Source organism: Enhydra lutris, unplaced genomic scaffold (genome assembly GCF_002288905.1).
Source record: "Enhydra lutris kenyoni isolate GAN:26980312 unplaced genomic scaffold, ASM228890v2 scaffoldscaffold58, whole genome shotgun sequence".
NCBI lineage: Eukaryota > Metazoa > Chordata > Mammalia > Carnivora > Mustelidae > Enhydra > Enhydra lutris.
The window spans coordinates 10174405-10188062 of NW_019154142.1; the positions used below are offsets into that span (position 1 = coordinate 10174405).

Consider the following 13658-nt stretch of genomic DNA (forward strand, 5'->3'; position numbering starts at 1 on the left):
ATAATTTAAATAAGCTTACAATCCTCACATAAGGCAAGGAAGTACTTCTCTATAGCTATTTATCACATTCAATATCGTCAAAGGTAAGCTTTGCATCACAGCACGTGGATATTCCAGAATACACCGTGGAGAGTCTCACAAACACTGTCCCAGAATTCAAGCTGAGAGATAAAGGGCTGGCGGCCCAGCCGGAGGCATTTCCTCGGAGGCATTTGCTCCTGATGGGGGCTTGCTCAAACCGCAGGAACTGCCTACGTTGGGGAAGGAGCAGAAGCTGCTCGGCAGAATGGATGTCATTTGACTCATGCTCTTGTCTTCTTCTGATTATCTGAGCTTACACCAACAGGCTCACACACAATGTTGTCTATTGCCAATGTTAAGCATTATAACTAATCGGTACCTTCTTGGAGATGTTTCAGAAATTTACCCATAACATCTAGAACCAGGAGGACACCAACATTTTTTTTTTTATTTTTTTAAATGACTGAAACCTAAAGGGACCAACATGAGGATTGGTCCCAGGCCAGTTGACTCACATAATTGAGGACCAACCTGAGAAGCGTCTCTATCTCCATTACTGAATGTCCACCCTGAACGCACCATTTCGGTTACTTCAGCATGAGTAATGAAGGGAACCTCTGTCAAATTCACTTTAATGAACGAAATTCTTGTCGCTTCTGGTGGGAGAGGCCCAGCACCTCGGCCCCAGGCCCATCACTCCAGCTGCCTACCACCAAATGCTGCACTTTTCAATATCCTTCACAGGGCAAACGTACTGGGCAATTATGAACACCCACTTAAATTTTCATTCTCAACCTGTGCTGTTTTGTCTTAGAAACAAGTCAGATAACTCTCTTGGGCGGGGGGGGTAATAAAAAACAGCCACAAAAAAAAAAAAAAAAAATTACACCAACGACTGGAGCTTTCCTCCAAAGTCTTCAGTAGTAAACAAGGAGACCCCTGCTCGAAGCGATGGTTTGGACTGACTTCGTCAAGGGAAGCTGCTGTTGCCACAACCCCTTCGAAACTTCACAACACATAAAAGATTATAATGAGCTGGTATCAAAATACCACTGAAAACAATCAAGTCACTACATTTCTACATTGCCCTCCCCCTTCATTTTTCTGAATAGGCATCTAATTCACAATCAAAACGTATGAATTAAAAACATGGAAATATCGGCACGGAAATTACACATTCATTGTCTTTTCTGGAGCTCTGTATCCCAGATTCCAAAAAGCTTATGGCAGTCAGAGGCATGTGGAGTTAAGGTACTGCCTTCAAAGGGGGTGGGGGTAGGGAGAAAATACTCTATAGATAACAAGAAAAGGAGGCAATCCCAAACTTGGGAAAACTGATGACGTAAAACCTTTAGTACCATATGATTGGCAGCTCTGAGATCTGAAGTAGCCTTTGGTTCACACAAAAGGTAACAGTCATGTTTTTATTTTAATGTAATATAAAGGGAGTGGTATTTCAAGAAAAAAAAAAAACCTCCAGGGGTTAGCTTTGAAACCATCTAAAATGCTTCCTACGGGTTTTCAATTCTCGGGGCTGTCCAATTCCGTGAGGGAGGGTGTGTGCTTCTATCTATAGACGCACATACATAAAGACAAATCCGCTTTATATATGTGTCTACATTCCTGTATCGATGCCTCCTACACACACACACACACACACTCAGGCTCTCTCCCTCTCACACATGCACATACAGATATACATAGTATTTCATTCTCTGAATAACATAAAACATGACACCCTGCTCAAATGTAATTTGCTTAGAGTGATTTGTCTGTTTAAAAAAATTCACAGTTCCGCAACAGTAGTTAAAAATCCCGTCAGCTGCTGCTGTGAAATACTGCTCCCCTGTACTTGCATGAGGTAGACTTCCCAACCGGGGAAAGAAAACGATACACTTAGGAAGAAGCGTTATGTCTTTTTCCTTTTTTGAACAGAAGGCCCCTTTTTGCTTGGTTCTTCCGGCGCTGCGGAGGACTTCGCCGAGGAAGCTTCTTGAGGGGACCTGCCTGGCCATTCTGAGATCTCGAACCTCGCCTCCTGAGGAAACGGCGGGGACGTGCAGCCATGCCCTCCCCCCAGCTCTCGAGGAAAAGTCGAAGTGCATGGCTGTGCTTCTGCTTCCTGTCTTCCCTGAGAACTGGCGGGCGGCTGCACCACAGTCTTGTGTGGGCAGTTTGCCACCATGTGTGCGATGCTCTGACAGTAATGGCACTTCTTTGGCTGAGGAGGTAGACTACATTCCTTAGCATGATGATCAAGGCCACCACAGTTGTAGCATCTGCAACAAGAACAGCGGAAACGTCTCAGCAGCGGGGAGCAAGTGTCATAAAATGTGTTACAAATTAAAAAAAAAAAATACAAACTGACGATGAGATCAGCCTGTTTTAATGTGCCCTCTTAATAAGTATGTAATGGGGACGCCTGGGTGGCTCAGTTGGTTAAGCAGCTGCTTTCGGCTCAGGTCATGATCCCAGCGTCCTGGGATCGAGTCCCGCATCGGGCTCCTTGCTCAGCGGGGAGCCTGCTTCTCCCTCTGCCTCTGCCTGCCATTCTGTCTGCCTGCGCTCGCTCTCTCTCCCTCTCTCTCTCTGACAAATGAATGAAATCTTAAAAAAAAAAAAAATAAGTATGTAATGTGCTATTTTTAAAAAAGATTTTATTTATTTATCAGAAAGACAGAGAGAGACCGCACAAGCAGGGGGAGCAGCAGGCAGAGGGAGAAGCAGGCTTCTCACCGAGCAAGGAGCCCAATGTGGGATCCATCCCAGGACTCTGGGACCAGGACCCAAGCTGAAGGCAGACGCTTAACCCACGGAGCCACCCAGGCATCCCTGAAATGCTGTGTGCTTCCAAGACCATCTCACCAAAATGCTCTCACAAAGTTATAAAGCTATTTGTGCTAAACACAACAGTCAATGAAAAACAAGAGTACTAAAACATGAAACACTAGTCACTTCCACAGAGAAATGACCTTATTTTAAAGACTTGACAGGTTCTTTTAAGAGAACAGTGTAGTCCACTAGAGGGCAGCCAATGTTCAGCAAAAAACCACCAGCTCGCTTTAAAAAGAAGCCCTTTAAAAAAACAAAGCTGTTGTAACATAGAAATACACACTGGGAATGCACTTCGCAATTGAGAAAATTATAGACCAAATTAAATTTCATTTCTTTAACAGTTCTTTGCGTGTTAACTATGTTGACTGTGGAAACCAGATGAACTGAAAGAATTTTTATCCTTTGTACAAATTAAGTAATGAAGAGAAATTTGATATATAAGAAGTCCGATGTCTTTGGTGAGTGATATCTGGAAAATTACCAAGTAATTTTAAAGCAATACAGTAAGTATTTGAATCAGAGGAAGCTATAAAAGAAAGCTTCTAAATTCTGGGAAGAATTTATTTTCTTTTCCCTCTGTAAGAAATTAGTTTTCCTTTCAGGTAACTTCTTTTAAATTGAAATAAATCTAAATCTACCCTTAATTAGTATTTGAATGCAGACTGGGGGCATGGCTTTGTGTGAGATGTCCAAAAATCTGACTTTGTTTCTAAAAGCTGAACAAGTAAATTATTTGAGAGATATATTTGCTCAAATTTAGTCAGATTTTCTTTGAAAATTTTACATTCAAAACAAGCAGAGAAAATAATATTGTATACTTACAAAGGTTTTTAGTCTACTTGTTGAGTATAGAATGTTCTTGTTTTGTCTCCAAATGAAATTTTTTAAGAGTTTTCTGTTTTAAATTTATTTCCAAATACATTTATGAATCTGTAATTCTTAATATGAAGCACAGACGACAGGTCACAACATTTTTTTAAAAGATAACAAAAAAGTAATACCAGTGAGCATCAATTTAAGACTATAATGACAAAAATTAATTATAATTATGTATGTATGTGTGAGAGAGAGGGAGAGAACAGCAAGTTTAACAACTTATACTACCATATATTTCAAAGACAAATGACTAAACTACTAACCAACCGAGCAGTATATGTAGGACAATTAGTATTCTGTTTTCTGGGTCAACGTATGAAGAATATTTTGTTGTTATGTGTTTTGTTTAGTTTTTACCAAGCAGAAATTAGGGAACCTATGGCCTATTTCTTCAGTTACCAATATTACCTTACAGATCCTAGAATAATGGATTCACAATGTGGGCTTTTGTTCTTTGTAATAATTAACAAGTATTTATCCCAGGGAAAAGGAATGCATCATATACTTAAAAATTTAAGGGAGGAGCTGAAAATCCACTTTTTCTGATTATTTATTGTGCAATTATATACCTTAATATAATAAATTAATAAAATAATATTACAATCCAGATTCAACACTTTTCAGCCATATATTCTAAGAGATAATGCAAAATTCAAGAATAAAAATTACCAATGAATGGTTGAAATTCGGGTCCCCCAAATAACACCCTCAAAAATGGCATCTTTGAAAAATATAACCGTATTACTTCTCAATAATGTTTTCCCACACAGTTTTCTTCTACCATGGATTAAGTGAATTCTTAAATTAAATTTGCACATCTACAAAATGTCTCCTTTTGAATTTAATTCACTTCCTTGAGGATAACATCCACTCAGGAGCTCATTGTCGAAGAGGAGAAAATAGGTTAAAGCCTTCAGTAATAGAACAGGCTCTCCTGCGGACACATCAATTTCATCCATCACTGTAGTGTGCACAGCGTTATCCAATGCAGGGATCCGTTCTGCCTACTCAATTTACCAAGAGCCTCATGTCAGCATTCCACTTTTACAAATGGGGCCTTCCATCGTATTCTGTATGTGCATTTACCATTACATTTGGGTTTTAAACATCATTTTAAACCCATTGTATAACTTTTTGTTTCCTTGCATCTTGATCTACTCCATTCATTCACTTTCCTAGCTTTTCAGATATGTGTTATCATGAGGCCAGACTGTCTTCCACAGAAAAGATTTGCATTCAGTGGATATGTGCTCAGTCTTAAAAGCAGAGGAGTGGTATTTATTCCCCTCTTCTATTTAATCATTCAGCGTCAATCATGCTTACTAAGAGTGCAGATCACACCCCATTATGAAGCCCTGTCCTTCCCCAGGGACTGATACCAAAATGGAAATGTTCAGCTACCTTTCAGCCCACAAATGATACCACACCACACACCCCGTACAAGCTCTACGTGGTACTTGTTTCCTTTGTTCAGTGTCCACACCTCTCCCAATCAGCTGGCCTTTGTTAGTTTGAATGAATCTTAACATCTGATGTGAGCATAAAAATGGCATGTGTGCCCTTGTATAGTTACATGCTTAAGAAATATAAGGACCCAGACTCACAAGCAAAAGACTACACATGAAAAAAACCATAATCATACTTCATTATACATTCCTATACCCAACAATAGAAAGTAAAATCATACATAGTATTTTACAAAATGACGAACCAATAGCACAAAGGATATTTTACCTATTGAACATAAAGTAAAATAAAAATGTTTAGATTAGTCTCAGAACTTTATCAAGTTCTTTGTAAAATTATAAATACTTTAATTCTAATGAGTTCCACATTCTACAGATATTACTTCTTATTTAAGATGCTTTTGAAGATGGAAAATAACAATAAAAATGGAGCCTATTTTTTAAAAAATTATCAAAATAAGACGAACATTTTTAAATGAAACAATGCCAACAATAGATATAGTAGGATAGAAGCATCTAAAATAGCAAAATAAATACAAGCAAATATTTAGGGCTCGAGAACTATATAATTATGTTATGAAATTAGGGGGGGTCTTAACAAACTAAGCCCAAACAATGACATTACTTAATAAGTTAATCAAACATATGCAAAGTTCTGAGGATTCCCAAACAAAAATGAAAATTCTCATCTTGAAATCAGAATTCAGATCTGCTATGACCCTTTGAAAAATTCTCATTTTTGAGGTCCAAGCTGCAGAACAACTAAATTATGTTTTCAAATGATAATAGTAACAATGATTAGAACTGAGCTCAATTGAAAACCACTAGGTTAGATATGGATGTTAATTTTTTAAATGATACCTCAATGATTTAGATGAAATAATTAATCAATTGTATGTTCTGCCTGGATCTCAAAAGTGATAATAACTTGGGGAGAGGGATGATACTTCACGGAGAGCCAGCTTTGCCTATCTATTTTTTTTTTTAAGATTTTATTTATTTATTTGACAGAGAGAAAGATCATAAATAGGCAGAGAGGCAGGCAAAGAGAGAGGGGGGAGCAGGCTCCCTGCTGAGCAGACAGCCTGATGCGGGGCTCAATCCCAGGACCCTGAGATCATGACCTGAGCTGAAGGCAGAGGTTTAACCCACTGAGCCACCCAAACGCCTCCAGCTTTGCCTATCTAAAAGTGTAATGGGAGTAACAGAAGATAGGCACTTCTAAATATTTGGAAGTGTTAACTTTGTAAGAATTTATATGGAAAATTAAATCTACATTCTGGGGGGCTTGAAGGGGCATTAAGGACAAGGATACAGAGATCTGTAAGCTTCTCAAGAACAAACAAATACTGAGACAACAGTGAGTCAAGTTATTGAGGAGAGAAAATGGAAAAGAGGACATAAAAATCCATGGAAAAGAAAGATGTGAAAAACAATAAAGTTTCCAAGCGGGAGAACAGAAAAGTCACAGATTGTAAAGAATTCCAGAAACCAATTTGGAGAAAGAATAACTCACTCTTTGAAGAGATTGTTTATCAATCCTGATACAGTCCAACTAAAATCCGGAAATGATACTAATGACATTCACGACTACAGTTTTTTTCATTTTATTTTTAAAGATTTACTTATTTTAGAGCGAGGGTGTGAGAGAGTGCGAGTGGGGAGAGGGACAGAGGAAGGAAGAGAGAATCCTTAAGCAGACTCCCTGACGAATGCAGAGCCCCAAGGGGGCTCGATCTTATGACCCTCAGATCATGACCTGAGCCAAAACCAAGAGTCAGATGCTTAACTGACTGAGCCACCCAGGCCCTCCAGTATAGTTTTGGATTTTAATATGACTGACACTTGTTCTCTAATTCAATTGTCTGCCAATCAACCCAGCCACCTGGGAGTGTGAGATGCCAGTGTGGGAGTGGGAGGAGGTGGATGGCAGAAATGCCATCAAAGAACCTAAGAGAGCTAAAGAAAAGGAACAGATCCAGAGAAGCTTTTGATGGAAGCAATCTGCCCACCCCGTACCTCCTGAGGGTCACAGATTCTTCCAGAAGGCCCCATTTTGTTTTGTGTAGCGTCCATACATTCTAAATTTACACCTGGGTATAGTTTATTCACTTCACAGGATCTGCCCCAACATACCAAGAGGAGAGTTAGAAAACTTGGATAAATCACAGAGTTGGAAAAGCCTTTCAATAATGCACACATTTTCAGATCTCTATCAAAGCAACCTATTCTTTACATGAATCTGTTCCTTGTATCTCATTCTTCTTATATCAACTCTTAAAGCTGTAAGCCAACTCAGCAATAAAACATTTTAGTAAGATTAATTTTTATATATTTTTCTTAAGTACAGTGGTAAAAACATTGAGTTTTAAAAAATACTGGCACTTTTAAAAAGTTGGGGCACCTGGAGGGCTTAGTCATTAAGTGTCTGCCTTTGGCTCAGGTCATGATCCCAGGATCCTGGGACTGAGCCCCACCAGGGTTCCCTGCTCAGTGGGAAGCCTGCTTCTCCCTCTCTGACTTCCTTTGTTTGTGTTCCCTCTAGTGCTGCGTCTCTCTCTGTCAAATAAATATATAAAATCTTTAAAAAAAAAAAGTTTCTTATGGAACAAATACATATTTAACACCAAAAAAAATGTATGTGTATCTTTTGAAATACAGAAGCCAGTATCCCCCTAAATTACCATAACTCATGTGAAAAATAAAATGAGTTATAGAGTAGGGCTGAACATATTGTTAGCAGAATTAAAATAATAATAGAAATAATAAGAGGTTTAATTTATTAAAAGCTTACTATGTTCCAGACACTGTACAGAAGGTTTCTAATGTGTTACATAATTTACTTCTCCCCCCAAACCCTATAAAGTAGGTACTATAACATCTCCTCTGTGTTGATGAAACAACTAAAACCTGAGTTTACAAAGAAGGAAGTTTTAATTGAAAATAATTTCCCTTGCATTTTCTTTAAAGATTTTTTTTTTTTTTTTTTGGACAGAGATCACAAGTAGGCAGAGAGGCAAGCAGAGAGAGGGGGAAGCAGGCTCCTTGCTGAGCAGAGAGCCCAATGCGGGATCATGACCTTGAGCCTAAGGCAGAGGCTTTAACCCCCTGGCCACCCAGGTACCCCTCCCTTGAATTTTCATTATATGAAAAATTATACCTAACAATAGATGTAAATTTTATTACATGTAAGTCTAAAAAATAGAATCCTGAATTTAAAACAGCAACACACACACACACACACAGATTTGTAACAGATTATTTCCCAAGATTTGGCTCACTGCTGTCACTATGATAGAGGAGATGAGTGTCTCTCACTGAATGATCCCATCTATGCCATGAAGGCTGGGACTAATCTAGTCCAGAGTTTTCAATGCCAATGCCCAGTTTTATTTCTACTCCTTTTGTACCATAGGTGGAAAATTTTTGTCTAAAAATTAGTAAATAATTTTCCCATTTTCCTTAGTCATATATGTTTAAGTCTGTAAGTCAGAACTGCAGGATGACATGTTATAATCAGAGCTATCAAACTAGCTCAATAAAATGCCAGTCAAAATAAAGAACTCTGTCTGACATTTTAGTTAGCCCATGAAGACATATTATGATGTGAATGATTTATTTAGGCCTTGAAATAAATACTACGATGAGATTCTACTGGTTGGAATGAATGTTAATTGAGATGGCGTCTTTTAGAGGGCAATTTGACAGTGTATTTAAAAATATTGTATGGCACATATATTTTAAAAATAAAATAAAATAAGTATTATATAGTACATATATTTTAAAAATAAAAATATGGTACATACCCTCTCACCCAACAACACCAACTCCAAAAATCTGTCTGTAGAGATACGCTACTATATTAGAAATAGTGTTGCCTGTATCAGTAAAAAATAGAAAAATCGAACAATAGTAATACTAACAATAATAATAAATGCTTGTGATCAAAACTGGATGATCTGCTACAGAATCGATGTTCTTCACCACTGAGCTACAAACGTGTGAAAATGGAAAGGAAATGAGAGCCCACGCATATCGAGAAACACTGCAGATCTAGCAAGAAATGAAGTAAAAGAACATTTTTTTAAAAATAAGGTAGATTTGTATGTATTCAAATGAAAAGATCTCCAAGATAAATTAAGTAAAAAAGGCAAACCACTGAATAACACATATAGTATACTACTACTTATGTTTCAAAAACTGTATATGCTTATAGGTAATAGTATGCATTTTTTCAAATGCATGGAAAAACCACTGGAAGGATAAATGGTAAACTAAAAGGGGTTACATCTGAGGAGAAGAGAGGTATAATGTGAAGGAGGACTTTCATGTTTACTCTAATTTTTGTAGAGTTTCCTTTTTATTTATTTTTTATTATTTATGTCTTTATTTTTAGAGAGAGAAATAGAGTATGCGTGGTGGCGAGGGACAGAAGGAGAGGGATAAGGAGAATCTTAAATAGGCTCCATGCCCAGGGGGGAGCCTGACACGGGGCTTGATCTCACAACCCTGACATCATGCCCTGAGCCCATATCAAGAATCTGATGCTTAACTGACTGAGACACCCAGGAGCCCTGAATTTCTTTTTTAAATAACAGGTAAGAATTTATATGTTGTTCGTGTAATTAGAAAAAGAGCAATTCTATAGCTTCTTCTCCATTTTGTAATTCAACCATTATTACTGTTTGTCACTGGACAGTGAACTTGTATACCAGCAGTTCTAGAATCATCTTGGAAGCTTTTAAAAAATACTTATACCGAGATGCTACTCCACACCAATTAAATTAAAATCTCTGAAGTTGGAGGCCCTCGTCTGAATACTTTTTGAAAACTTCCCAGGTGGCAGTGAGCAGCTTCTCGAGAACTGTGTACAATCCTAGTTAGCACTGACGACCGTACGAGGAGGTCATTCATAATCCCAACCATTAAGGAATGTGGTTCAAAAAAGAATAAATCTTCCCAAACACTGTTTCAACAGATCACAGATGCCTCAGAAAGGAGGAAGGAAGGAAAGGAAGGAAAGGAAGGAAGAAAAAAGTGTGTATGTATTTTATTTCCTTACTGGGAACGAAAAAAAATCTCCGGTTGTGGGAGCACAAAAGCCCATCACCTTTTACCATCACTGATCCCTGCTAATTGTGGAAGTAAACCAGTGCAAAGAACTACTGCGTTTAGCTTTAGATGTAGTTTCTCTGCTTCTGAGACCATTATTCAATTCTGAATTCATCAATCAAGGATGGATTCAATGTGTAAGAACCCATGTCATCAAATGGGTGATAATTTACAGCTCTTCATCAATTGCTACTTTCTCTTAACTTCACCATCATTACCAATTAACATTTATTGATTTCCTATAATAACTCAAGTTTCCATCTTCTGTTGCTTGCATCTAAAATAATTCTCAAAAGCATATAAATTTAGTATAGATAAGACTCCTGCAAACCATTTCTATGACCAAGTTTTGTTGGCTATTACATAAAAATTACTTCCTTATGAATATAAATACAAAACCAAGATCTTTGCTTTTTATAAAAATCTATTAGCCATGGCATTTTAAAAAGTTCAAATATTTAAACTGCATTTCACCTGAAAGAGTGCCATGGATAAAGTAACTACTGCTCACTCTGTCTTCCTTAGAGAAAGGGAAAGTACAGGATAGGTGGTTGAAAGAAAACTGGCTTAGTTAGACCACCTTAAGGGTAGGTTTTCAATATATTTTTTTAAATAGCGAAATTTAGTTAGTATAATTGCCATTCAGTTCTTTCTGGTACAAAATTAATGGCAGATGTCTGGATGGCTCTGTATTGTCTAGTTCTAGTCAGAGTAAGGGTCAGTCTGTTGTGGCATAGAACTAATGTGAATTCTAAACTCTAAAACTGCTGGCAGTGGAGGGGCACCTGGCTGGCTCAGTCGGAAGAGCATGTGACTCTTGATCTCGGGGTTGTAGGTTCGAGTCCTAAGTTGCGTGTAGAGATTACTACAAAACATAAGTAAACTTAAAAAAAAAATTGTTGGCAGTGGAAATAAACACTCTAGGTCTCCTCCAAACTTTAGTGTTCAGACCATTTAACTAAACTGATCTGGGGTATGCACTGAGTTCAGAGGGTATTTTTTACTTACCAACTATTGTTCTATCCTCTTTCATCATCTGGTTCTATGATGGGAAGTTGTCTAGATACCTTGTCTATCAGTGAATTAAACTGCTTCTAATACCCATGTAATCATTTTCATAAATTGAAAGGAAGAACAAAAGAAGCACTTAAGAGTATCTACTATGGGCAGGGAGAAAATTATCTGAAAAGTAATGTTAAAAAGAAAATCCATACTAAAGGATCTAAGTTTCCAGAATGAAAAGGAGATCAATTTCCCAGGGCAACCAATTAAAAAAAAAAAAAAAAAAAAGTCAACATTAGAAATATTTTATTTATATTTCAGAGCACTAGGGATAAGATTATAAAAATTTTTCAGAAAATTGTATCAACAGTAATGAACATTTGATGATATTTAGATGTCTTACAACTAAGACTGGAAAGAAGAAGAAAATTTAAAAATGCCCTTAGCATTTTGGAGAAAATTATTTCCAACATAGAAAAAAATATAAGTACAACTTGGCACTAGACAGTAATGGAATGTATGTAAATAGTGAGCTGAATGGTAAGACTTATGTATTTACACATTTTATGTTGCTTAATGTCTTCTGACTGCTTTCTGAACTATCTTATGTTTATTAGTTTTGGGACATTCTCTCTGATAAATGCAATGGCCTGTCATCTGTATCATAATGCCAGCCAAAAATGCACCAAAGTATCTTGAAAACCAGCTAAAATATTGTAATAGTTCTATCTGCAAACCTTTCATCATCTTATGATAACAAAATGGTAAGATGGAAAATGTGGGGGGCAGGCATGTGATAAACGGCAGTGCTGGGTTTCCAGCAAAGCAGGGATGAAATGCATAGCAGTTTTAAAAGAGAAGAGGACACGGAAGGAGAGAGAAATCACTGAAGAAACAGGGACAAAGGGAGCCTTTCTCATGGAAGGACACTTCAATCAGGTATAATTATAAGCCAGACATTTTGGTATTTCATTCCACTATGGGTAGAAGTACTTGGTAGATCTTGTGGCAATCCCACAGAACAATGATCATTTGTTCAGAGTCTGCTACTTTGTACCATAGCTTAAGAAAGAGCATAATAATGAATTCTAGGTCAGAAGCTAAATCTGTATTTCAGATAAAAATGTTATCTCCCTTGTAGGTAACAAACAACATTCCAGCCAGGTAATTGGTTCTGTCTAATGGAAAAGTTGAAAAAACAAGGAGAAAGATGTACTTAAACACAGATAACTCAATGCTTTCCAATGTCTTGGAAGAAAAACCAGTTTGTTATGAAATTGGACCCAATCTCACAGGCAGTGGACATTCTGCCAGCATGGCTTTTATGATCCAACACAACTAAGGAGGAGTGTCCAGCTTAGGACATCTCTCTCTCTCTCTCATACACGTGTACACACACACACACACACACACACACACACATACACACAAACACAAGCATGTGCCACAAGCTGTCCTACAGTGGTAGTGTGTAACCATCCAAACTGTGGATTTAAATGTATCCTTGTTGAAACCAAGTTCAGTTGATCTACCATATTTGTCACAGTGGCTTTTAGGTAGAGAGCATTTTTAGGTTACTGCTGGTATCAAATACAAAGGAAAGGAAAGACAGTCAATATTTAACTAGAAATGGTTAAAACTGGGTGTCTGTTTAAATGGGAGAATCAGATTATAATACGCAACCTGAAAATGTTGGTTCATTTATCTATTTTAGCAGTCTTGCTGAAAATTTAAAACCCCCAGGGCTGCTTGCATTTCCCTAGACCATTTCACATCACCAGTGACAGAGGGGCGACATTGGCTTTAGGTAAGCCTTGGTACAGGCGGAAGAAATGCAATTCCACTACTGCTTTTGTGGCAACTTTTATAAATTTTTTTTCTCTTGGTCATCACATGATTTCTTTCTTTCGCAATGTATACCAGCCCTATTTTTGTGCTATTTTACAAGTCATTCTAAAGTGATAGCTCTCTCTTTAGATATACGCTGACTTTTTTTTTTAATCTATTAAAGCACAAGCAATTTTAAAAGAGTAGTTTCATCATGACTACTTGATGTGTGAAACAATCTGTTATCTAGAGAAATAGATGTAAACATCAAAACAATATATGAAAGAATTTAAATACATAATAAAAAACACCTTAGGTTTATAAACAAAGACTATAGAATAAAATTGACTGGCTCATATCTTATCACACCTTGCTGTTAAAACACAGAAGGAAGAGAAGGCATGAGGAATTTCAAAAGAAAGAAAGATGTACAGAGGTCAAGAATCAATTTCACTGGCATGACTGATGCCCTGCACAGGAGAAGGTTAGATTATAGTTCCAGATTTATGCTGGTTGTTT

At 37.3% G+C, this 13658-nt stretch overlaps 1 protein-coding gene across 1 annotated transcript in view; it reads right to left on the reverse strand.

Moving 5' to 3' along the window:
- Positions 1-1930: 1930 nt before the first annotated feature.
- LOC111158327 (lin-28 homolog B) overlaps positions 1931-13658 on the reverse strand; it is a 123800-nt gene continuing 112072 nt past the window's right edge. Inside the window, exon 4 of the mRNA XM_022520303.1 lies at positions 1931-2300. Within this exon, the coding sequence (XP_022376011.1) occupies positions 1931-2300 (370 nt within the window). The remainder of the gene's footprint in view (positions 2301-13658) is intronic.